This window comes from Urocitellus parryii, chromosome Y (assembly GCF_045843805.1).
Source record: "Urocitellus parryii isolate mUroPar1 chromosome Y, mUroPar1.hap1, whole genome shotgun sequence".
NCBI classification, from domain to species: domain Eukaryota; kingdom Metazoa; phylum Chordata; class Mammalia; order Rodentia; family Sciuridae; genus Urocitellus; species Urocitellus parryii.
In genome coordinates, this window is record NC_135548.1 from 20,535,991 (window position 1) to 20,562,443 (window position 26,453).

General features: G+C 49.1%; 1 protein-coding gene across 1 annotated transcript in view; it reads left to right on the plus strand.

The window, feature by feature from the left end:
* The first annotated feature begins 7,002 nt into the window (after positions 1-7,002).
* LOC144251099 (ankyrin repeat domain-containing protein 33B-like) overlaps positions 7,003-26,453 on the plus strand; it is a 70,864-nt gene continuing 51,413 nt past the window's right edge. Inside the window, 2 exon segments of the mRNA XM_077794214.1 lie at positions 7,003-7,022; positions 7,024-7,354. Of these exon segments, the coding sequence (XP_077650340.1) occupies positions 7,003-7,022; positions 7,024-7,354 (351 nt within the window).

Genomic DNA, 26,453 nt, shown 5'->3' on the forward strand with positions numbered 1-26,453 from the left:
TCAGCTAAAATGTAACCCCTGTTTTCTTTGCCTGTTGTGCCTTCCATTGGCACATAACACTATTTAACATACTATGTTTCCATCTTTTTTATTACATGTTTCTTCCAGGGGAATGGGAGCACTTAAAGGGCAGATGTGGTGGGTAGAATTGTATCCCTTCCCAAATTCACACTAGGGTCCACACTTTCAGTATGTCAGAAAGTGAATTTATTTGGAAATAGGGTCCTTTTAGATGCAGTTAGCTAGACAGGTGTTAGGGCAGGTCCTGGCTCAATACGACAGGTGTTCTCGTTAAGAAACCAGACAGGGACTCAGACACACATGTGGAGAGGCCATGAGAAGATGAGACAGAGATGGGGTGACAGTGCCACAAATCCCAGGGGCATCAGAGATGGACAGAGAGCCACCAGAGGCCAAGACATGGGGCAGACTTGCCTTGAAAGGGTAAAGTTTTTAAGCTGGAAAGATTGAATGTAAAAGATTAGGTATTATTAAGTTCCTCTGTTACACCCAGATTCCTGAGATAGTTAAAACAACACCCTACTAGCCATTTAGCCTAGGGCCCTGTGCAGTTCGTCACAGGGCCTGAACCAATCAGTTTGAATGTGTAACCCGCTTAGGAATGACCAATCACCCCCGCCCAACCTGTTCCCGCCAATGAATGTGCCAATCACGTTTCAGAGTTGTTGTTCAATTTTCCCGTGCCTCATGATGATTTGTTCTGATGTATGCAAAGCCCACTGCCCTCTCCAGAAAGTGTACTTAAGCTCTGCTTGAACCTCTGCTCGTGGCTCTGGGCCGCTCTCCCTTCCTGAGTGATCCTTGAGCCTCAGTGCGCTGAATTAGGATCCTCTTCAATAAACTCCCTCCTGCCTATTGCATGAAGCTGGTCTCTTGTGGTCTCTTTTTCCAACGATTCGCCGGATCCTTACAGCCTTTGAAGTCCTGGGAAGGAACAAATTCTGGGGACACTCTGAGATTGAGCTTTGGAGTCTCAAAGAACTGTCGACACAATGAATTTCTGTCGTTTGAGCCACCTTATTATGTGGCACCTTTTAAGGGCAATCCTAGCAAAAAAATACAGCAGAAAAACTTCAAATTTTTATTTCATTCTAGATCTGAAACAAATTTAGAAGACTGGGAAGTGACAGATAAGGGTACAGACTGCAGTTCTCCCAGCATGCATTGCTTGTTCAGCCAAATCGACCCTGCCTTATGTCTTGTCCCCAAGGGTACATTTAATCTGAATAAGACCATTGACAAGTGTAAGCTAAACAGTAAGGTTCACAATTGTAACACTGGTCCACTTTATGCCTTGAATCTAGCCCTCGCTGCTCGGCCACTGCAACTTATTTTTAAAAGGACATGTTTCTTTCTCTTCCTCTCCTTGATCCTCTCTAATCTCTCCCCCTCCCTAATCTCAGGGGAATAGGATCACCTTTCTTCCCCATCCTAGGCAGAGTTATCTGTCCTGGAGCACAGCCACCACAGGAATGAAGCACCTGAAGATCTCCCAAATTAACCAGTGAATCACTCCTCCAATGGAGAACATGGGGATGTAGCCTTGAATCACCTCCATAAAACCCCCCAGTTCCTTCTGACGGACAGAATCACAGCCTCTAACAGGACTCCCCTGGGTTTCTCTTTTGCTAGCAAAGCAATAAGCTTTTTTCCCCCCTTTTCTCAAAACCACTTCCATAGTATTGGATTGGCATCAAGGACAAGGACAGAGCTTTCTGCAAGAAAAAAAATGATAACTCCAAGATTCTGCTTTAGTCTCTGCTTTGATCACTGAACTTTCACTCAGCGGGGAAAAGTGACAGGGTGGCCACTTGGAGAGCTGGAGTGAAGCATGACTAGGTCCCTGTGCAGAGACCGGCACAGTGCCACACCCCTACTGGTTCAGAAGGTGGCTTTTGAAGGGCTGGCAGCACCAGCAGGTGCGGACCCCCCAAGTTTCCTTGTTTTGAATCCCCAGCAGTCTGAGAAGGGTGGTCACACACAGCGAGATCCGAGTCTGGCTTTGTAGGGAAAACTCCCAGTCAGAAACTGGTCTCAGATCTGGGTGCAGCCCAGGGCCAGCGTCTTCCAACCTGGAGGTGGGTTTTTACAAAGTCCCTGAAGATCCAGTGTGATGTGTGAATGGCTGAGGAAAGGTCAAGTTCCTGATCAGCTGCGCTGTACACCTGCAGAAAGACCTGCAACAGGAACCTGGGGGGTGTGGGGGGTCACAGGTCCTGAGGAATCACCTGCCCTTTTGTCCAAAGGGATCTGTTGAGCATCAACCCAGGTGGTGAGGCACCCTCTTAGAGGCTGGGAGTTCAAGAAATGAGTAAGACCTTGTCACTGCTGACTCTCAGGTTACAAAGGGAGATGACAGTTTGACAAAAATGTATTGGAAAACAGAATAATGAGCACTGTTATCAGGGCCAGTGATTGGGAGAAGGGTGGAGTTTTTCCTGTTCTTGGGAGAGCAACTAGAGAGGTTGTCACTTCATATAAGCCTCCCAGGAGTGGTCTTTAAATTCCATCAACCTTGATGCAAAGGAGGACCCAAGTCTTGTCCTGAGAGTAAAAGGAGCTTTCCTGTCATACCCACTATTGTTAATTCCAGTGGAAGAAGACTGCAGAATGGCAGTTAAGTGTCACAGGCAGAATACTTCCCTCAAAGGAAATGAGGTTCCTTCACAGCTATGGGAGTCTGATTCGACCAGGAGGGATCTAAGGGTCAAACAGCAACGGATCTCTTCATCAGGAGATCCAGACACTCACAGAGGGAGCTTTCTTTGTATTCCCAGCAGATCTCAGTGGTATCTGGTCTGGCCATTCTCGGGTTAACTTGAGGACACTCAAGGTGACTTCCTCTTAGGGCAGACAACTCAGGGAAATTTGCAAAAATTCTAAAACGAATCATTTTGGTTTTACTTGAATTGCTTTTGAAAAAAGAGTAAGAGACGTCCTGTCCCTCATTAACTAGGGCTTCTCTGGAGGCAGTGGCAGAGCGGGAGGAACCTGTTGAGAACCTCAAAGGCTCCAGCCTTTACTTTCTATACTTTCTTCTTTACTTTCTATAGATCTCTCTATATTTTGGCTATGAACCACCATCTTTTAAAAGGCAGCACAATAAGTTTTTCCAACATTTAATATTTTTGTCTCATTTGACTTTTTTTAGAAAAAAATTTTTTTCCATTTCACTTGCTTTTTTAGTTGCTAGCATGGAAACCAACTCTTGGAAAGCTCAATCAACAATGACAAAAACAACAGCAGCAAAGGAATGTGTGAGATGGAGATACCTCAAGAGATCTCCTTTAAATTCATGGTCAGGATCGCCTCCAAGCAAGAATCTCCACTGGAATTTGGTTACATCATTCTAGAACAATAGGAGACAAGTCCAATGTTTGCATTGAGATCTTCCTGTCTAAGACCAAGGTACCATGCTCCAGTCTCTTTCCCTGAGGAGAATTTTCAGGTATACCTTAAGTTTCTTCTTGATATTCTAGAAACATATATTTGAATAACAGCAATGAAAAAAATATTGTAGTTCAAGAAACTCAAGCCACTCAAGGTGGGCCGCTCTTCTAAGGAAACACCTGGGAAAAGGTGCCTTTGTGTACATCAGAGAAAATGCTAGAAATACCCTAAACATCAAGAGTAGGAGGTTGGCCCGGTGTGGTGGGACACCAGGGTCTCAGGAGGCTGGGGGCAGGGGATGGCAAGTTGGAGGCCGGCCTGACTTTAAGATAAAAAATAGAGGCCTAAGGATATAGCTCAGTAGCAGAGCTTTCCTAGATTCCATCCCAGTAGAGGGTGTGGGAGACTAGGAGATTGGTGAAACAAATAATGAATACCCAAAATTAACACATTCAGAATTGGAGCTATCACTGCAGCTTATAGCTGGTGTAGCCATAATCAGAAGCTCCTTTGTTTGATACCACAGTGTGCTCTTTACCCCAAGCAAAGCAGCCTTCCCTACCACAAAATAAAAAGCATTTCTCATTCATTTCATGTGGGCTGATTCTCCTGGTGAATAAGCCAACAAATTTGGAGAAGCAGCTCCCACAGAGCAACTTGTACCATCAGGCGAAGGGATGCTTTCTTTTTAATAATAATGAAATTTAACACTTATAGTGTGCTCAGTTCCAAAAGGTGTAAAGGCTTAAATCCATTGTCATTCAAACTTCCATTCAGTCCCTGGAGGTGGTGACTGCTAATTTTATGAACGTGGGGCATGTGGGTTTACATCCATCTTCCAAATAAGGTGGGGACGGCACTATAGGTACCTTCTGTTTTCATCTTTAAAAAGATGTATACTGCTTGCAATTTTAAAAGGCCTGACACAGAAAGGTAACCAAACTTGTGCTGATTTTGTTTTCATGGCCCAAAAGAAATTATTCATCTGAAGGAATTGTGTAATGTATATCTTTGAAAATCATAAGTTAAAACAATCTGGGAGAATTTAACACAATTCCTTGAAATGTTATGGATTGCAAAGTTAGCCTGAGTTGGAAGTTCTAAGCTATTTTCTCTTCCTATGTAGGTTTTGTACACATAGTATATACATGTTGGCTTTACAAAAATACTTGTTTTTCAGCTGTCTTCCAGAAAGGTTGAGAATATTTTGTCTTTGTGGTAAAGTGGAGTTTATTTTTAAAAGATGGGGTGGGGATGGGGACCCATCTGGGCTAGTTCTTTGCCAGGGACTTGTTACTCTTTCCCTTTTACCCTTCTGTAGTGCTGGGACAGAATCTAGAGCCCTGGCAGGCTAGGTAAGTGCTTTACCACTGAGCTGCACCCCTACCCCCTGCTCTTGTTTATCTTTAAGTGAAAACCATTCCAGTATTATTTGGACTCATATTTCTAAGAAAGAAAAGAAGGAAGTGGTAAAACACTGAACACAGCCTTAATTCCCTCGCTTAGTGGCATGGGTGATAAGGACCAACTTGCTTTAGAGTGCCCCAAAAGTATATGTGGGCAGGGCGCCCTGTCCTTCAGCGTTCTTATTTTAACCAAACCAGACCTCTGGGAGGGAGGGGGCAGTTCAATTTGTAAGTCCCCTGGCTGCTTTTAACAGGCGTTTGGAAAGGCTAACACAAGAACTGTCGACCTTGAAAGGGGAAATTCCCAGTGGGAATTTATGCATCTGTAGCTAGTTACAGAAAAAGGTAAAAAGTAAACCATTATCTGTGGTGTTTTTGGCTTCAGAAAGAAATCCCCGAGTACAGAGCGAAGCCGGTGAGGCCAGGTTCTCTGCCAACTCCGGGCGCATTCAGGTGCGGACTCGTCTTCACCAGAAATCGCTGCTTGGGTCCCACCGCCCTTCCTGGGGCAGAGGTCGTTCCTGCTCATCTGGCGACACTGGAAGACACTGGGTGACCACAACAGTGTGTTGGGCCCAGCGCAGTGTGGCAGTAGGGGTCCAAGGGCTTCAGAGTTCGAGTCTCTCTGGGGCCCATATCACTAACCGGGATTTTGGACCAAGTTGCCCACCGGTGCCCCTCGGCTTGCCGGGCTGCACCTGGGGTCCCCACGCCTCGCCTCCAGTGGTTGCATCCGCACAGTGTCGTTCCTCTTTGGACGAAGGTCTCCCACGAGTGGGCACCTGGTGGGCCCACGAAGATAGGCGCAAAAGAAGGAAGGAAAGGAGGTGGGTGGGCGGAGTGGAGGTTTTGGTCTCCAGGTCGGTCCCCGTGACCCATGGCACTGCTTGTCAGACAGGGCAATGACACGGGGCTCGGGAGGTCCTCACCAGGCGCCTACACGCTCCGTCTCTTCCACTAGACGAGTCACGACGCATCTACCTCACCAAAGCGAGGGGCTCTCTGGCAACCCTCCCATGCTCTTCCTCCTCAACCCGCACCCAGACACTGAGAGGTCAGGCTCGGCCTGGGGGGTAAGTTCGGGACCCCTGGTAGACCGCCCCGGCCTGCGGCCCTTCTCTCAGCTCTTTAGGGCCCAATCGTTGGTTTCCAGGGTAGATCTGTCACAACTCTGTAGATCCCACCCACCACGTGACATTGCCCTGAGGCGGGGAGCTTGGGGTCCCTCATGGCTCGGTTCGGTTGCAGATCCTTTTCACCTAGATGCTCCCCCCAAGTTCCTAACGCTTCCCTACTCCCCAGGATTGCTCTTTTCCAACCCACCGGCAAGCCATGGCTGGCCCCGGTTCTGCGTGACTTGCGGTCTCTGTCAAGCCCTCCATCCCACCGGGGTGAGGCTCGCCCACGGCAGCGACAAGCCCCCAGTTCAGAGGGGCAGCACCGGCTGGGCACTGTTCTCCCCACCGGCCTGGGACCTCAGAGAACGGCTTCTTTCTTGCACCCGAACTCCGCGAGTGGTGCGCCCGGGATTCCCCGGCCTTCAGCGGCCACGGCCGGGGCAGACTTGGTCCCGGAGTCTGGGCTCCGGAGAGGTGACGAAACGGGCTCTGAGCTTCTGCAGCGGTGAGAGAAAAATGCTCCCACTCCGGCCCGGGGCCTGGAGCCCTCTGCGGGGGCGAGTCCCAGGGGCTGGTGGTTTTTCAAGTTGGAAGCGGGCTCTGCCCTCAGCGTCCCCTGACCCCACCTCCGCCCCTGTCCCCAGGGGGCTGGTAGAGGGCGGGGCGGGGCCGCTCATCACCCCAGACGCTGGCTTTCGGCTTCTGTAGTTACTGCTTCTGATTCTCCCGCGCGTGCCTTTCTCGTCTCCAGGCAAAGCCGCTGGGTCCTGCGAGGCCCGGGCTTCGCTCTGAACTCTTGCCAGGGACGCGCCCCGCCCCCCTGCCCGCAGCCGCCTGCGCCGCGCTCAGAAACCCCCTGGCTCCTCCCACCCCCGGGGGCTTTTCTCCAGTCTCCTGTGACTTCTCCTGAGCGCAACCGCGTGGCGCTGATTTCCGCCGGGCTGGAGCGCTCAGGCCATGGCTTTTCTGGGGACGCACGGGGCGAGGAACGGTGACCTCGGTACGCGTCCCGTGTCCTCGTTTTCCTGCCCGCGCGGGGACCCCCGGCCCGCGCCCCGGCCGCCAGCATGGTGCTGCTGGCCGGGCCGGCCGGAGGGCGGTGGGGCGCGATGCTTGTCCCCGCAGCCGCCGACGGCACCCCGGGGCGAGGAGACCAGGGACGACCCAGCGGACTACAAGGAATACGAAGACTTCTCGAGTCTGGCCGACACCCGCAGCATCGCTTGGGACGATTCCTTCTACCCTCCTGAAGGCGAGGACGAGTGCAGCGAGGTGAGCTCGGACAGCGTCTCAGAGGGCATCCCGGAGGCGGCCACCTTCCTGCGCGCCGCCTGCGCCAACGACGTGGGGCTGCTGCAGGCGCTGGTGCGGCCGGGCCCGCGCGTCCAGGAGGCGCAGGAGACCGACCTCAACGGCCGGGTAAGCGGGCGTCCCCGCAGGGCTGTGCTCTCTTCGCTCAGTACCCTCTTTCGCCCCGGCACTCCCCAGATCCAGGCCCAGTCCGGCCCCGCGGTTACCCCGGCCAGAGCGCCTTTTGCTCTCTGTCCGCGCTCGCGGCTGGTGCTGGGCTGGTTCGCTCTGCCGAAAGAGCCTGGCGACGGGAGACGCTGTCACCCCGCTTCCCAGGGCATCCACCGCCCGACACCGCCCCGTGCTCCCTGAACTGGCCCTGGAGGCCGGCGCTGGAATCTTGAGTTGACTCTTGTGGGGCCTCTTCAGCCTTTTCCCCATCTGATCGCTACCTTTCCTCGGGAACCTGGTAGGCGACCCTGAGCCCTCGCCTGCAGGGGACAACCCTTCCTGACCAGCGCCCCGTTTGCCCTCTCTGCCCTCTCGCTGGTCTTGCCCCAAAACTCTGTTCTCAGGTCCGTTCCTCCCGGGGCCAGCAGGATTTGGAAGTGACAGTTCCTTTCTTTACACAGACATACTATTCTTCCCTACCGCTGTTCCTAGTGGCCCGCGCAGCCCCCAGCCAGTATGATCTGTCGCCTGGTCACCGCCAGGAGCCAAGGCCCAGCAGCCCCCACTTCCGGCCAGACAGGGCCCTAGGGGAACAGCCACACACACCTGGGTCGGGCAGGTGGGGTTGGAGGGAAGGAGGCACAGAGGACCCGTTAATTATGCCAAGGTGTTGAAATCCACAAATGTTTAGAAAAAAGTTGGCTTGAGACGACAGGAGAAGGGCTGGCTGTGGAACAGAAGCCACCCAACACTTCCACAGAGAAACTGCAGGGTGACCATGCTGGTCATGTCCCCATTAACCTCTGCTGGGTGGACAAATAGCAGTGTGTTCTCACCTGATTTTCATATCCCCAGACTAGCAAAGCAGGGGTGCAGGTGCCTCTGGGAGCCTGCAACTGACAGAAAATATTCGATTTGATTTTGGGACCCAGGTGACCGTTTCTTTGGCCTATGTTGGGGCACAGGGTGCAAGGTGGTTGGCCCCTTTGTAGTCTGGGTGGGCTTTACAAACATGGGAAGCAACAAGTGTCACTTTTGTTTGTGCTGATTTGACACAACAGTTGTCAGGCAGGGAGAACTAAGGAGGGGACCCAAGGTGGGTTCCCAAGGCCAGCACCACCCCAGTAACCTGTAGTTGCATCATTGTTTGGCACTGGAGGGGGATGCTGAAGCTTGCCCCTTCTGCTCCAGGTAGCTGTGAGTCCCTCCTGAGGCTCAGGTGGCAGTTTTTCTGGCTCTACTTTCAGTTTAACCTAGTGGGAGTTCCCAGCTCAGATGCTCATCTCTCCTCCCTGAAGCCAGTGCCATGCCAGCTTTAAAGGAACCTCAGGAAGGTCACAGGTAGGGTAGGTCCCCTCTCTGTGGTCCCACTGGGCTCAGCCTCCGCTCTTAGCTGCCACAGGGCTCAGCTTTACTAGGTCTCCTTTAGTGGCAAAAAAAAAGATGTTTGAAAACAGCTGAGAAAAGTGACAAGAATGTAAACAGGTCCTAGGGGGCTTAGGCTAGACAGAGAGTCCTGGGACCTCTTTGAAAGCCCCTTCTCAGGGAGTGTAGGGGTGGGGAGTGGGGCTCCAGCCTCCCAGCATCTCTGCCTCAGTTTCTTCCCCTGTAAATAGGGTTACCGACTGCCAGTGCCTCCTGGGTGGAAAGCACAAGACCTCATCCTGCTCATGGAGCTCCGAGAAGAGGACACGAGGCCGTTAGGGGCTTGTCCCCTTTCTCACTCCCCCCCACCTTTGCTCACCTTCCAGCTTGGCCTTGTGTTTTGCTGGGTGAAAGCTTTCTCTGCTTTTATTTTCTCTGGACTGTGAAGGTGGAAACTCATCACGCTTGTTTCTTTGCTTTGAGTCTCCTCTGTACCCCATCCAAGGTGAGGGCCCTGGGCTCCTTAATCTCCCATCAGAAGGAGCAGGGCCCTGTGCTGTGCTGTTCAGGGGACAAGGCAGGGGCTTCCCTTCTCCACCATTGGCTTCATGATGCTGTGGGTTACACAGCCTCTGTCTCCCTGAGAAGCTGCTGAAAGGATCCAGTGTGGCAAGGTCCAATGCACAGACCCATGGAAGATGGGCAGAGCCACAGCAGAACTGTTCACTGGGACTGACTGGGTGCGGGGGTACTTCAGGAGGCTCGGGTGAATCCAGCAGCCCCTGCCTTTGAGCATCTTGGCACAGTAGGGAGAGAGGAACTTGAGAGGGAGCCAGAGCTTCCCGTAGAGGCTGGGTATGAGAAGGGCCTCCAGAATGCAGGGTGAGGACAGTCCTGAAGGCCCTGTTAGAGCCAAAGGAGGCATAGACCAGGGGATGGAGGACATTCTAGTCGGGCAGGTGAGCTGAGGGGGTGGTGGCAGCTGCAGCATGGTTGGTCCTGTGTGGTGTGAGAGGAGGGGATGTGGAAAGCAAGGCCAGAGAGGCTCTCCTGACCAGGTTGAGTGGGGCGTGGTCATGCCAGCCTATAATCCCAGGGACTTGGGGGACCCCAAGTTCAAGGCCAGTCCTAGCAACTTAGTGATGGGCTGGAGATGGAGCTCCGTGGTAGAGTTCTTCCCCGGCTTGTACAAGGCCCTGGGTTCAATCTCCAGCCCTGGAAATAAGAAGAAAAAAACAGGTAATTGGGAAACAAACTAGTTTAGCATGTTAGTGGCCCAACGTGGGGCTGTGGTGTCACATGGCTTGCCCCCTTAGGGCCTGCAGGTTTCCGTTTTAAGAGTTCCATCTTTGGGAGTCCTTTTCCGTTTTCCCCCACCTAAGCCAACAAGGCCCAGGAGGTAGTTACAGGCAATCCAGGTGCAGACAGTGAGGGCTGAGACTCAAGATGGGATGGTGAGTTGACAGAGCAGGTGACACTGGAGCAAAGGACAGAGAAGGTCTCTGAAAAAGAGCCTTGAGGTAGATGGAAGTGGCAGTGCAAAGGCCCTGAGGGAGAAACCTTGCTATGGCCTGGTCTGCGAGTTCATCAGGAGTAGTGACCCCGAGAGCTTGGTGAGTAGAGGGGTCATCGCATTAATGGCAGAGGGACAGCTCTAAAAAGCCAGCTTCCCGGGGGTGCATGGGGGGTTTCTAAAGGCTTCTCCACTTCTTTGCTGGTGTGTTGAGTGGTGCTCTGCCTGTGCCAACAGGCATTCCATTAGGCTCGGGTGACTGAGGATCAGATGTTTCTGTTTAAGAAGACATGTATTTTCCTGCCTCCTTAGATGAGTAGAATACGGGATGTGGCTCGGCACACTGTTTTCCTTCTAGAATATTTATTGCTCTAAAAGGATTGTGTGATTTAATATGCAACAAGTGGATGTGTGTCAGGTGATTCGCTGACAGCATGCAGTGCAGCTCCTGCCGTCTTCAGGGCTTAGGATTATCCTGTTGCCTCTGACGTGGGGACAGTGGAAGTGGCCATAATTCTTTTTCTTAATTCTTGTCCTCCTTGTATTACCACTTGAGAGTCTCGGCTTGGTGGCCCCTTAGGTGGCAATGAAAATGAAGGAAGTGTTGTGCTGTTTTAATTGTCACAGAAGGACACTTTGCATGGCAGACAGCTCCTGAACCAAATTAGGCCCAATCATGCTGACTTTAAAACACTGCACTGCCCTCTGGCTGGCGTTCGGTGCCTGCAGGTTTAAATGACAGGCCCTTAGTTCCTTCGGTTCTATTAGCAGAGCAAAGCCAGACACCCAGGATGGGCGTCTCCTTTCCTCAGGGGCTTCCATTCGAGTTCTGCAGATTCATAGCTGTGATCAGATTTTATCTTGAAATATACTTGAGAAATTTGTCTTGATGTCATTCATTGTTCGAGTGCTCCAGAAAGATGTATAAACTGTGGAATCACGTGCCCTAAGACGAGGCTTACATTATTGCAGCCCATGGGCAGCCCTCCGCCCTCACCAGGCCTGGCACTCACAGCCTGCATGAGCATGGAAACAGGGTGATTACTCCCATTCTTGCTGGTTACTATAGAAAGTGGACAGGCCTTATGTCTCTCCATGTGTACTGGGGTCCAGTGGGCACTAAAAGAGTCTTGTTTGCTGTTTGGGAACCTATGTCCCTGTTGTAGTTGCATCCTCAAATTTTGAGGTGCAGAAAAGCCGGTGGCCAGGGAGATTGGAGTAGAATTCCCCAGGGACTGGAACAGAAGTGAGTCTGTTTTGGTGGCCTGGGAAGACTTGGGCCTGTGGCAGGCAGTTAACAGATGTCCACCACTTCCTCCTTACTGACCATGGTGGGCTGCTCCAGGTCCAGCAGCAGTAGAGAGACCCATGTGTTTCTCATACAGGTGTGTCATTTATCTGTGGCCACAGGAGTGCTGCATATGTTAGTCAGCCTGTTGTTACTGTAATGAAATACCTGAGATAATTAACTCATAAGGAGAAGAAGTTTATTTTGGCTCACTGTTTTGGAGCTTCCAGTCCAAAATTGGGTAAACCCATTGCATTGGGCCTCACCCATTTGCTTCTGGTGGGGGTGCCAGGTGCAACGTTCAGGAGCACGTTGGTGGAGCACAGTGCTTACCATTAGAGGAAGGAAACAAAACAGAAGAGGAAGAGACCAGGGGCTTGCAATTTCAACCTGTCCTCCTCTTTTCCCCCAGCACTGGGAATTGAACCCGGGGCCTTACAAACTGACTTTACATCCCAAATCCTTTTTTAAAATTTTATTTTGAAACAGGATTTTGTTGCGTGGCCCAGGCTGGCCTCAACTTTGCTATCCTCCTGTCTCTGCCTCGGAGTAGTTGGGATCACAGGTCTGCACCACTGTACCTGGCTTGGAATCCCTTGGAGGGAACATCTTCAATGACCTCAGGACCTCCTGCCAGGCCCCACCCGCTAACGTCTGCTCTACCTCCTAAAAGCACCACCCTGAGAACCCAAACTTTAACACGTGGGCCTTTGAGGGACACACAACTAGGAAACCCCAAGGGGGTGTGCCACAGGGACCATTTTGCCAAGGTGGCGCAGCCCAGCTGGTCCAGGCTGGATTTCTAATTAGTCTGCAGTCAGCTGGTGGTCGGCACGGCAGGGCCAGGATGGTCTCTGCTGGGGTGACTCATCTCCGCTCCACATGGCCTCTCAGGTCCCAGCAAGCTTACCCCCTGATGTTTCTCCAAGGCTGCGGCAGAGTTCCAGAAGTCAGCAGGACCTCAGGAGGCTTGGGTTTGGCTCAGGTTCAATGTCACACTCGCTGACACAAGTCTGGAGGTCACACCTAAATTTAAGCAGGAGGAGTGTGACCCCTCCTCTCAAGGGGAAGAGCTGCATGTGGTAGACAGAGGGAGGAGGCATGGGGCCATTTTTACAACCAGTCTAGAGAGGTGAGGGTGAGGGGTGGCTAGGGACACCTTGGGCACTCACCCATGGTGCATCTCCAAGAGCTGGTGGCCTTTGTTCTTAGCTCTTGAGCTGGTTTTGTGTGTGTGTGTATGTGTGTGTGTGTGCATGTGTGTGTGCTCATGTGTGTGCGTGCATGGGGGGTGATCGCTGGAGCTCTTGGCGAGGAGGGGTGTGAACTCACAGTGGCTTCTGAGGGAGGCTCACACAGCTTGTCTACCCTTGGGGGCCGGGATGTGGGGGGGTTGTCTTGGTTCAGGGGTGAAGCGATAGGTTCCTGGAGGGGCAGAGGTGTTCCCATGACTGAGCCAGCGAGGTGGTCTATGTGCAAAACCCACCATCCCTGCAGCACCGCGGCCCCACCCACTGTCCAGGAGCCTGCTGGACCTGCACCCCAGTAGACTCTGGAATGCAGCCAGGGGAGGGGTGAGCTGGCATCCCTGCTGGCCTGAGGCCCCTGCCATTCAGTGGACGTGACTGTGGCGATGGTATCTTCTGTGCTCTGGGAACCTGCAGGAGGCCTCCAGCTTAGGTGTTGGTTGACAGTGCTCAAGAGGATGAGAACTCCACTCCATCTCGAAGGCCCTGCTGAGGTATGCACCAAGGAGAGGCCTAACTCTTAGTGATGGTGTAGGTTGGAACTAGAGTGAATGGTGGTGAATCCAGGGAGATTCCCAGGTACGAACTGGCTTCTGTTTGAAAAGGATGTGATGAGCTCAACCTAAGTGTTTATTTAAAATTCCTGTTTGCTGTGAAAAATGGGACTCCATCATGGAAGTAACCCCAGGACTCGCAGATTCAGCAACCCCAGCATCAGCCCCTCCATGCTACTGTCATTTTGAGGGGAAGGTTACACTGAATGGCAAGGAGTGTGTCTGTTTCAGAATTTTAGGACCTTGTCCCAAGATTAGAGCTGGCAGGGATTTTGTAGTCTGTGTCAACTTCATCTCTGGACAAAATGTCTGAGATGATCAAATTGATAAGGGAAAAGGTTCATTTTAGCTCATGATTGCAGCAGTTTCTGTCTGTGCTCGCTCCACCCGGTTGCTTTGGGCCTGTTCACAGGACGTTGTGGTGGGAGCACGTGGTGGAAGAGGACTGTTCACCTCCTGGCACATCAGGAAGTAAGGAGAGGGGGACAGCTCTGGCCAGTCTCAGTGTCCCATTCAGGGGCCTGCCCTGTGACTCGGCTTCCTTCCTGGGCTCCACCTGCAAAACACTCTACTACCTTGGGAGCGTCCTGGGCTGGGGCCAAGCCTTTAGCACCTGGACCTTTGGCACCACTAGAGATCCAAACTACAGCATGTTATAACCCCTCCGTGTCGTCGTTGGCAGAGTGGGACTCAGGGTAGAGAGAGAGGAGGGGGCGGGGCTGGGTCCAAACCTAGCTTTGACGCTGCTTGTGAAGGTTCCGGCACCCTCAGGGCCTCTCCCTGGGGTTCCTCAGCTTCCCATCTTCACCTCCTGCCTGTGGGAGGAATGGACTGGGATGCTAGGGGGCAATGGATGTCGGGTTTTTCTGTTTTGTTTTTGGTACCAGGGATTGAAACCACTGAGCCACATCATCCCCAGCCCTTTAAAAAATTTTATTTAGAGACAGGGTCTCACTGAGTTGCTTAGCACCTCATTAAATTGCTTAGGCTGGCTTTGAATTCATGATCCTCCTGCCTCAGCCTCCCAAGCTGCTGGGATTACAGGTGTGTGCCACTGCACCTGGCTGTTGGGTGGTTTTGAACATCTTATTTAACTAATGTCCGTCATAAACTTCAAGCCCCCATGAGACCTCCAGGCCTGTGATCCCCTAATGATTTTAGGACTATTCAAATTTCATGTTTCTTTTTTGGTCTGTTATGATAACTTTTATTTTCTAGGAAACTGCTCCATTACATCTAAGTTTATCATTATAAAGCTGTAGAGTTTTTTTTTAATCTTTGTAATAACTGTACTATATACTGGTCCACCCCCCCTTTTTTTAATGATTGAGTAATGAAGATCAGACCAAGGGGCATTCTAACACTGAGCTGCATCCCCAGATCTTTTATATTTTATTTTCAGATGGAGTCTTACTAAGTTGCTTAAGTTCTTTCCAAATTGCTGAGGCTACTACCTTGGGAGTATCCTTGCAATCCTCCTGGCTCAGCCTCCCAAGTAGCTGGGATTATAGGTACGGGCCACCACATCTGGATCCTGTATTTAAAAATTTGTGCTTTTTTTCCTCTTCAAATATTATAAAAACAATCTACTTTATTATTATTTTCTGATAATCAGCTTTTGTTCTAGATCTGTAATCTTTACTCTTTCACCAATTTCTACTATTTCTTTTTACTATGTCCTGGTGATTTTCCATCAAGTATCACTTTTACTTTTCCCCATAAATTTTGCTATGTGGTATTTTTAGTACTGTTCTCTTCTAATTTACATTATGATTTCTTTTTCTTTTTAACCTAAGTAATTTAGAATTGTGCTTAAATTTTTAAAAATGTATCTTTATGCTTTATTTAGAAGAAAAATTTTTAACCTAGTTTAGGGAGCTCGGTCTGTATGATACCACTTCTTTGTAATACCTCTAGTTTTTCTTTTTAAGTTTCTCAAGACTGGCTTTCCAGCCTATGGAGCCAGTAACTAGAAATCACAACCATGGGGCATTCTAAAATTGCTCTAAGTCAAAACAATTCCATATGTAAACCAATGTGTAATTTCATTTAATTCAAAGAAGAATGTAGAGCAGTTGTAAAATTGGACAAAGAGAGTGTGTTTCATTCAAGAGGGCTGGGAAGTAATTCATTGAGACAGCTGGCGGAGAGCTGGTGGGTCTGCATGCTCCTGTGCCTGTGAAATATTAAGAGAGTACGAGGGCAAGGTCGGTTGATGGGACCCATGGAGACCTGCATAGCCTGGAGAACAGGTTGCCCTTCCTCACTCTGCCCGGAGAGAGAGGCCACAGTAGCCTCTGTTTGTAGATCTTAGGTGGTCAGATTTTAAGATGAAGCAGGACCTTAAGAATCCCTGATGTCTTTATAACGTGGGTACATAAAATGTTTTGTAAGAGGTGGTTTTAAGCAGTGTCCCTGAACTGAAGAACATTTAAAGGTGGATTTTTCTTCTCTCTTCTAAAGTCAGAGGTGCAAAAATTAAGGTAGAAGTGAACTCCCACGTGACAGGCGGCTCAGTGGCAAAATTGGATTGGCGTGGTGGGATTTGAAAGCCATTTCCAAGTAGCAGAGAAATAAATGTGTGCTTCCAAAGGCATATTTATGTCAGATCTGCATAAGCTCAGATCAAAAGTAGGCCTTTGGTGGGGTCAGAGAATTCCTGTCTGGCTTCTAAGAGTTTCTGGGATGCTTACCTGGCTTTAGAATTGGAGCCCATGACTCTGGCTAGGGACATTGCCCCAAGAGGGGCAGACAGGTGTATGGAAGGAAGGCCAGATGAGGTGGCAGGAGCAATGTGTCACCTCTGCTCAAGAGGAGCCAGCCAAGGGTGTTAAGTAATAGTCATTCGTAGTAGTCATTCTTCTGAGGCAAGGAAAGTAAAATGTAGTTTGTTCATCTATTTTGCCACGCTGAGGGTCGGTCAAACCCAGGGCCTGTTACATGCTAGGCAACACGCTATATCCCCAGTCCCCGAGGTTGCTTGAAAAATAAAGGAAGACCAGGGAATTATGCTGAGTGACAAGATCTCAAGAAATCACCAGGCGTACGATTCCGTTCATAGGACTTCCTCGAACAAATGCAGTTGTAGAGCCTCCCAAGCTGTTTCCTGGAGGATACGGGGAGAGGTGGAAATATGGAGGACAGTTAACTGTGATCCCACTTTAGCCCTGAAACACAGGGTCTGTCAAAGAGGGCTGTCACTGCAACTGCACATGGTTGGAGTATCTGGCTCAGAACTATGGAGTACCTTGCCGGGATCAAAACTTCAGAAGAACCTGGATGCCAAGAAGAGACCTCCTCGTTGCTAAGACCCCCCAGCTCTGTCTTCTGGGTACAGATGCTGCCAATCCTAGGGGCCTCCTTGACTCCCAGGTCCCAAAGCCTCCAGTTTCAGTGATGCTCTTCTTCAACAGACCCTGAGTTTCTCTCTCTCTCTCTCTCTCTTTTTTTTTTGTGGTGCTGGGGATTGAACTCAAGGCCTTGGGCATGCGAGGTAATCACTCTACCAACTGAGCTATCTCCCCAGCCCCGACCCTGAGTTACCCGAGGCAATCTTGGGGTCAGGTTTACGAATTGCCCTTTGTATTTCCAACAGCCTCTCCTCTCCCCATTTCTTCTGTGCCGCAGCTTTGGGAGGTTCTAAGACTGCAATTATGAAATTGGACTAGCAAATATGGCTTCTAATCACCATCTCCCCTGTTCTTTGGGATTTCTGCTACCTTTTATCAAAAGATAATTTGAGTTTTGTAGCTCACCTACAAGTAAGCTGGCTTCACGGTCTGGTGATTATAAGGGGTGCTTGTAAAATGTTTGTTTCTAAAATTTGTTGTTTCAGAGTAATTATGATTAATATCTAGAAGCCGATTTCTGGTGAATTATCCATTTGTTTTGTACTATTGTCAAGCAGCTTCATAGTTGATAATTTACCTAGTAAGTGAATTGGAGCCCATGACTCTGGCTAGGGACATTGCCCCGAGAGGCAATAAAGTTGCTCTTCTTTAGATGGGTTGAAGGAAAGTGTGCCTTTCCTTTTATCCAAACCTTACTAATTTTGGAAATGAAAGCAGGGTCCGACCTAGTGGATGGGGGGAGGGGACCAACTGGAGACGTTGGGTGTTGAAAGGGGTGGTGAAGGGACCAACCAAAGTGTGGGCATCTAAAGGAGCTTTCCCCATAACCTCCCCTGGCCCACTGAGCCAGACCTGCATTTTAAGAGGGTTTTCATGTTAGAAGAACTCTAGCCATTTCCTGGGAGTGGATAAGTGGGCGTGGAGTTTGGTGGTGACAGATGAAGGCTTGATTAGGGTGGTTAAACTAACCACCTCATTAAAAACAAAACCCTGATATTTTGATCCCAGTTTCCTTTAACCTGAAATGGAGACACTTCTGAAGGTAATAACATCTTCCTGAGGTTCTTTGCAGAATAGATTAGTAACTTAAATAGAAAGTTTCTGCTCTGCGCTAGACACTCAATAAACAGAGCTCTAGTTTTTGTAGGTGAATTAGTCTCAAATGGTTTTCCATTACTGCTGGTTCCCTTTCAGCCAGGGAAAAAGGTGGAAGCAAAGTAAATGTTTAGCTAAAGATGAATCATAAAGAAAATGGCATGTCCACATGGTGAGGACTCTTGTGTCCATTAGAAGTGGCAGCTGGTGCCTGGGGATGACAAAGCTGTGGGGGAGACCGGGAGGAAGCAGAGAAGGGTCTGGGGCTCCTCTGGGTGCACCTTGCGGCACCTCTGGCTCCAGGTGGGTAGAGAACGAGGTGCTGCCCCAAGAGATGGAACTGAGGCAGATTTGGGCTTGGAGGACATCAGAGTCCAGACGCAGGTAGCTGGGCAAGGGGGGCGTTTCTGCGAGGGATTGTGCCCGCAATGGCCATAGCTTTTCTCTGTCTTTGATGTTCTCCTGAGTACAGATTAGAGCAAAGGGCCCTGGAGCAGGGCAGGTTCTGTCTGTTGCACTGTCAAGTGAGCAGCTGCGGAGGATCCCCCGTGTTCCTCCCGTGCTGGGAGGGTCAGTCTGTGTGGTTTCCTTCTGGACTTTTGGCTTCGGTCCTTTACAACTGGAGCGACAATAGTCATCTGCTAAAAATAGTGGTGGTGACATTTTTCCTCGGTCAGTTCTGCTGGCACTGTGGTGAGGTTTTTTCCTTTGATGTGAGATCACGGGCATATTTCTAGGAAATGAGTTCCTGGTACCGCAGAGCAGGCTCAGTTGACCTTGACCTTGCTTGAGACCTTGAACTGACCTTGGTGCACTGAGGGGCCCTTAGATTACAGGAGCTGTATCTCCTTGCTGACCATTATCATTGGGGTGGGGGTGTCAGACATTTGGGGACCCCGTCCCCCTGGAGTGCAGAGGGCACAGTGGAGCAGGGGAAGGAGCCTCATGTCTTTTCACCTGTATGTCCTATGTTCAAAGGGTGGGCTGGCCAGGCACCCTGAGGCCCCTCGGGCTCACCTGCCCAAGGGGTGATGGGTGGGTGGCTGCTCTCAGCAGGCAAGCATTGGCCCTAGGGGTCCTTCAGCTCAGACTCTTCATCACAGGAGAGCCATCACCCAACTTGGGGACACAGGACATATCTTTTTGGTGGGCCTTTGGGAGACAGGAGATCCTTCATCAGGGAGGGCTCATAGACAGGAATGGATTGAGAGGTTCAGCCTCCAATCATGTGGAGTGAACATACTTCTTGGAAAAATTCAGTTAGTTAAAACACACAAGGAAAGCTCTGGTGAGTCGTTTTTAATAGAAATCATCTTTTTAACTTTTCATCTTTTTAACAATTCTAAATCCTTTGGGTTTTTTTGCAATGAGGCACAAGTGTATTGAGTTGATTAAAAGAACATGAGACCTACCTCATTTGTTAGAAGCAGTGACTGTAGTGACTCTGTGGACAATTAATTTTACTGGGTCCCAAAATATTTAAGATGCCATGAACTTTCCATTTCCTAATTTTAATTCAGTGGGGACTTTCAAAAATAATCAAATACTCTTATTATCCTTCTGTTTGGGTTGGGCGGGTTCCACATTTCTGCTTGCAAAGGGGTTGATTCTGAGTGTGAGTTCTAGTGTAACATGAAGGCTGTGGGTTTTTATATCAGTAATACAGAAATTGTCACTGTTGAGTAATGGCATTTTGGCAAAGGAATAGACATCACAATACCAGACTTTAAACCATGTGCTACAGAGCTATAGTAACAAAAATGGCATGATAATGGTACCAAAATAGACGTGTAGACCAAGGTACAGAGTAGAGGTCATAGAGACAAACCCACATAAATATGGTTATGTCATACTAGACAAGGGTGCCAAAAACATTCACTGGAGAAAGACAGCCTGTTCAACAAATGGTGCTGGCAAAACTGGAAATCCATATGTAGCAAAGTGAAATTAAACCTCTATCTGTCACCCTGCACAAAAATCAACTCAAAGTGGATCAAAGACTTAGGCACTACAACAGAGACCCTGTGGCTAATAGAAGAAAAACTAGGCCCAAATCTTTACCATGTTGGCCTAGGACCTGACTTCCTCAACAAGACTCCTAAAGCGCAAGAAGTAAAATTAAGAATCAATAAATGGGATGGATTCAAATTAAAAAGCTTCTTCTCAGCAAAGGAAACAATTAATAATGTGAGGAAAGAACCTACAGATTGGGAGAAAATCTTTACCACATGCACCTCCGATAAAGCATTATTCTCTAGGATATATAAAGAACTCAAAAACTTAACACCAAAAAAGACGAAATAATCCAATCTATAAATGGGCTAAGGAACTGAACAGACACTTTACAGAAGAAGAAATACAATTGATCAACAAATTTATAAAAAAGTGTTCAATATCTCTAGCAATTAGAGAAATGCAAATCAAAACTACTCTAATATTTCATCTCCTGTCAAAATGGCAATCATCAAGAATATAGGCAACAATAAATGTTGGCAAGGATGTGGTGAAAAATGTACACTCATACATTGCTGGTGGGATTGTAAATTGGTGCAACCACTATGGAAAGCAGTATGGAGATTCCTCAGAACATGGGGAATGGAATCACCATTTGACCCAAAGGACTTAAAATCAGCATACTGTATTGATGCAGCCTCATCAATGTTCATAGCAGCTCAATTCACAATAGCTAGACTATGGAACCAACTTAGGTGTCCCTCAACAGATGAATGGATAAAGAAAATGTGGTATATATACTCAATGGAATATTACTCAGCTTTAAAGAAGAGTGAAATTATGGCATTTGCCAGAAAATGGTTGGAGTTGGAGAATATCATGCTAAGCAAAATAAGCCCATTTCATAAAATCAAAGGCTGAATGTTTTCTCTAATATGTGGATGCTAATTCACAAAAAAGGCTGGGGCACTAGGGAATAATAGCATTACCTTAGATTAGGTAGATGGAAGTGATGGTAGGGTAGGGTAGGGGATGTGGGGATAGGAAAGATAGTAGAATGAAACAGACATTATTACTGTATGTGTATATGTGACTGCGTGACCGATATGATTCTGCAACATGTACACTCAGAAAAACAAGAATATATCCCATCTATGTATATCAAAGTGCATAAATGCATTCTACTGTCATGTATAACTATTTAAAACAAATAAAAGGATTTTTAAAAACCACAATATCAAATGCTGAAGGAATAATAAAGTTTTGTGTTTTCAATATCTTTCCAACAAGTGGAATATGTAGTTTTAAAAATATTTGAATAGAATTACGTATGCATGGCTTTGAAAGTCACTTATACTTACAGAATCCCAAGGTCTCTACCCAGAAAATCAGATAGACTCACATATAGATGTTTTTCAGCTTTGAAAATGTGGACTTTTAGTATCCTATGATTATTTAACACGAGTGATTAATAAAATTCAGCAGTTCAAATTAAATAATCAGAGGATGCTTAAGAAAAAAAACTATAAAAAGAAAGCTAATTAAAATGCTATAGTAGAGAATCCCCAAAATGCAAAACAGAAAGAAATCATTTGAAGCCAGGCATGATAGGTCACACCTGTAATTCTAGCTACTTGGGAGGCTCAGGCAGGAACACCACATGTTTGAGACCAGCCTCATCAACTTAGCAAGACCCTGTCTCAAAATAAAATTATATAAAAGCTAGGGATGTGGCTCAGGGGTAGAGCACCAACCTAGCATGTGCCAGCTTAGGGTTCTATTCCCAGGGCCCTCCCATGTACCCACACAAAGTAATTTGCAAAAGAAAGTGGAAAAAAAGAAATCTTTATAAATAAAAAAGAATGCAGTCGCACTGAGTTCACATACCATACAGTTCACTGGTTCAAGGTATGAAAATCGGTGGTTTCCAGTATACCCACGGATGATTGGCAGCCACTGCCACAGACAACTGTAGCAGCTTTTCATCCCTCCAGAATCTCAGACCCTTTTAGCTCTCACCTTAAATCCCTCCCATCCCTAAGCAACCATTAAGCTACTTTCTGTAGATTATGTACATTATTTATAGAAGGACTTTGACATTATTTATAGAAGGATTCTTATGAACGAACTGGATCCTTGTAACTTAATGTCAACACGCCTTGACATTCTCAATAACATTCTCTCAGTGAGAGCTGACTCATGGGAACCGCCTGCCACACCAAGGGCGACCTGTGTCGGCAAGTCCCCTGCTCCTAACTCTGTGGTGCCAGCGTAAGGAAGGGCGGTTTTTCAGTATCTTTTGTTGTTGTTGAGTCCAGGACCTCACCCGTGCCAGGCCAGGGCTCTACCATGGAGCTACAGCCTCAGGCTTTTTGAACATCATTTTGTTTTGAGACAGGGCCTTGCTAAGTGGCCCAGGTCAGCCTGGTTCTTGTGATCCTCCTGCCTCCAGTTCCTCCTTGTAACGTGTCCATCTGCCCTCCTGCCGCTTCCTTCCTTTCCTCTTAGCCACCTGCTGTGTCTCTCCTGACATTAAGGAAAAGCCAAACAAAACCCAAACTCACTTGCCAGGGGGTTGGGCCTGGCAGGCCCTTGAGGTGCCAGCTGGCCAAGGCCAAGGGCTGAGAGTGGTGGGTGTGGTGCCCTTGATCTGCCTACAGCCTGGGCTCAGGGTGAGCCTGGCCTTGGGCACTTAGGGCTTCCCTGGCGGGTGGGTGTCACAAAGGCCCCTCTCTTGGCTGTCACCCTCACCCCCATGAATTCTCATTTCTTCCCACCCACCCCCAAAGCTCCTCCTGGCCTTGGTGGGGCTGCCTCTTCTCTCTCCCCCAGCGTTTTGGGCACTATCACAAGAATGGGGAATGAGACGCTCTCCTGGGGTTCAGACTCAGTCACCTCTCAGCCAGGTGTGTGTGTGTGCGTGTGAGTGTGTGTGTGTGTGTGTGTGAGAGAGAGAGAGAGAGAGAGAGAGAAAGAGAGAGAGAGAGAGAGAGAGAGAGAGAGAGAGAGAGAGCGCACAAGAGCAGCTAGTGCCACGTGCACAGTGGTCTGACCACCCCCGGGAGCAGGCAGCCCCCACAGTCATGAGAGCCAATTTCTTAAAGTAAACCTCTTTCTGTCCATGTCTCCTATTGGTCCTGACTCTGGAGAGCTCTTGCTGGTCCTCCCTCAGCAATGTCCCCTGCTGGCAGTCTGGTGCTGCTGATGCCAGCTTGGCCCTGGGCCTTGGTCCCGAGAGCCACACTGGCACCTGGGTGGTCTGCGGATTCCTCTGGCTTCCCTTCCTTGAGCCTCTCCTGCTTTCTTGCTGCTGCTGCCTCCAGAGCCGGCTTCCTGGGTTTGCAGTCGGTAGCCTGAGCTTGTGAGGGCCCTGTTCTGAAATCTTGATGCTTGGGAACCAGGGCCTGAATTTCCATCTTGCACCAGGATGCAGATTACACAGTTGGTCCTGGCTGCCCCCCTATTTTGTTGTATCCAAGCAGTGCAGGCTCCCCCCAGGATGGTCTCTCACTTATATCGCTTCCCCCTGAGTCTGCATTGTCTGGTGTGTCCTGCTCCCACTTCTGGTTTTGTCCCCACGGGCAGCTCTTATTAAAGCCTTGTCTTCAAGACTGTTCCTTTAAGGCCCCCCAGACCGTGTTCTGTATGTGTCCCTTTGTGTCAAACAAATGGGTGACCTGCTGTCCCCCAGTCATGCTGGGCCACCTGCCCCCAACCATGCAGAACATGCCTTCCCTCTGAGGCCATCTCGGGTCTCTTTTGCATGCATTTCCCGTGCCGTCACCACATGGCTTCTCGCTGACTGCTCTCAGTGAGGCCCCTCTGCTTTGTCTGTAGGATTAGTGATTTCTCTTGAAGTGAGGTCAGCTGCGTGACGGAAAACCCTCCATAGATCTCGTTGCTCATGGTTGGTGGTTTGTATCTGTTGCCGAATGGAACTTGGGTACTGTGTCCTGCTGCCAGTTACACACCCTTGATTTTGAAGTTGCCAGATGCTCCTCAACTGGTGTTGGGGTCATGTCTCCGCAAACCCATCTTAGGGTGAAAATATCATCACACACTCTTGCCTACATCCCACGCAGGTGACGGAATTGGGGTCTCTCTTGGTGGAGTGGGCTGGCTGCGGATAAAAGCTAATAAAGAGAAAATGGAGGGAAAAAAACACAGTACCCGGGAAGTGATTTTGGAAAGCGGAGGCAGGAAGGCTCTCGGATCTTAGGGATGAAGCTTTAACACTGGAAAGAGAGAGAGATGGAGCCCGCGTTTGCTTTATTTATGTGGGGGGGAACATCAAAGGTCTTCCATGGAATGTTCTTTGCCATCTAAGGTAGGAGAAGGGCAGCCCAGTTCCCAACAGGTTACACCCAACTCTGGAGCTATGAGAGCTGTCTCACTAGCACAGCAAAGACAGAGACCTCATGGCTTGGGTGGCCCTATATTCATGGGAAAGCTAGAATAGTTCCCAAGGAAAAAATCTAGGTCTCCAGGGCTCATGGGTGGCCTCCCACAACACACCAAATACACCTAGCCTGCTGTACATTAGGCTTTTCCTGTGACCTTGGGCTTTTTGGGAACAGAGGCCCACTGCCTCTGTCCAGCCTGAGAGACAGGGTGGGACCCACCACTTGTTGCTAGGCTAGGCACAGATCCAAATTAAAAATTCAGAGTTAGTTTCTACTGCTTGTGTATTGCCTTCACATCACGTGGTCGCAGAATTGGAAGTCGAGCCACCGTTAAGTTGGATGTCCTCTGTCTTCTAAGCAGGACAAAGCTTCTCAGTGTAGGCACTGCTGACGCCTTGGGTCCCAAGGACTGTCCTGTGCATTGCAGAGTGCTGAGTAGCATCCTGACCTCTGTCCACTCAAGGCCAGTATCCACATGCTCCCTAGCTGTGTAACCAAAACTGTCCCTGGGGACACAGTTACTCCGAGCTGAAAATCACTGCAGATTAGGGAGGAGGAGACTGCTGGAGTTGTGAACCTGGGCACCATTAACCTGGAGAGGGTTGTGAGGTCATAGAAAGTTTCACAGAGTTGGCACACCTGGTGCCTCTCCTGCTTCTTTCTCACCGAGAGCTCTATCAGGTGCTTTTCATTTATTTATTCACTTATATGTTTATGATGTTGTAATTATGATGGTTTTTTTAACACTTTTTTTTGTGGTGCTAGGGATTGAACCCAGGGCCTCACTCATGCTAGGCACATGCCAACTGAGCTGCATCCCAAGTCCTTTCAATTTTAATTTGAGTCAGGGTCTTGCTAAGTTACCCAGACTGGCTTTGAGCTTCTGATCCATCCTTCTTCCTCAGCCTCTTGAGTAGCTGAGATTACAGGCATGAGCTACTGCTCGTGGCTCCAGTTCCTCCGATTTCTTGATTGTCCCTCTGCATTTATCCAGTGCCTGCGACGGGAGACATCATGGGTGAGTGGAGGTGACCACCATGTGTGCTGTGAAAATTTAATTGACAGTGAAGCTAATGAAGAGCCAGAGACAACCTACCTCATGCTCAGCAAGATTGCATGATATGTATTTAGCCAAGAAAACTGAATATTAGTTTTTCATTTAAGGGATTTTTAATAACTAATAACAAATGAAGCAAATATTTATGCCTTGCATTTGTTCCTTTAAAAAGACATATTGCAGGGCTGGGGCTGTGGCTCAGTGGTAGAGTGCTTGCCTGACATGTGTGAGGCACTGGGTTCGATTCTCAGCACCACATATAAATGAATGAATAAAATAAAGGTCTATCAACAACTAAAAAAAAATATAAAAAAAGAAATGTTACATAATACAGTTTGCCTTAAATATGCTTGATTGTGCCTTAGGTTGCCTTTTTGGAGTCTAATGTGTTCATTTACTTAGCAAGTATTTATTGAATGTCTATACCTGTGCCAGGTGCTGTTCTAGGAGCAGAACCCTGAACTGAGAGGGATATTGTTGCTCTGATGATCTTATTTGCTGTTGGGGAAAGAGTGCGATGACTGAGACATGTGCAGTCCTTAGCAAGGGAGGCCTGATAAGTGCTCAGGAGGAAGGATAAAGACGGACAGGCAGGGGATGAACGGCTCTTGCAGTCCCGGGTCGACGCTGAAATTTCCCTTCCTTGCTGAGGAAGGAAACTTTGAGTAAAGACTCAAAGGTAGAGAAAGTTGTGTTGCTTGGAAGTTTAGGCAAATATGTTCCAGGCAGATGGAGCTGGTGGGAAGCCTGGAATGTTCTAGAACAGCCAGGAGGCAGAGAGGCTGGGGCAGAGCAGGCTGGGAGGAGGAGAAAACCTGAGGGACTAGTGATTCACTGTAGACCTTAAGCTGTGGCTGTCAGGCCCACTTCCAGGTGGAGGGTCCACTTCCACTGGACTCAGGTTTCAGCGTGTGACCATGGGAGTGTGAAGGACCAGGCTGCCCTTGCTCCGGTGAAGGGAAGGACCCAGAACTGGAAAGCACTTCCTGGGTGCTGCACTTCCTCATGAGCCCCCCGCCTGCTGCCCAGAGGCCCACTTGGCCGTGGGGTGCACTCAGGTTGGGATTGCTGCTGGCTGGGCACCTCCCTGGAAGAAGGGGCCCCGGGCTGTGGAGTTGAGAGGGGCCCACCTGAAGCAGAGCTGTGGTCCTGGAGTCACATGGGTGGCCTCACAGTGTGGCCCCACCTCTGGGTCCTCCCGCGAGACAGATGCTTTTTATCAGTCCTACGCC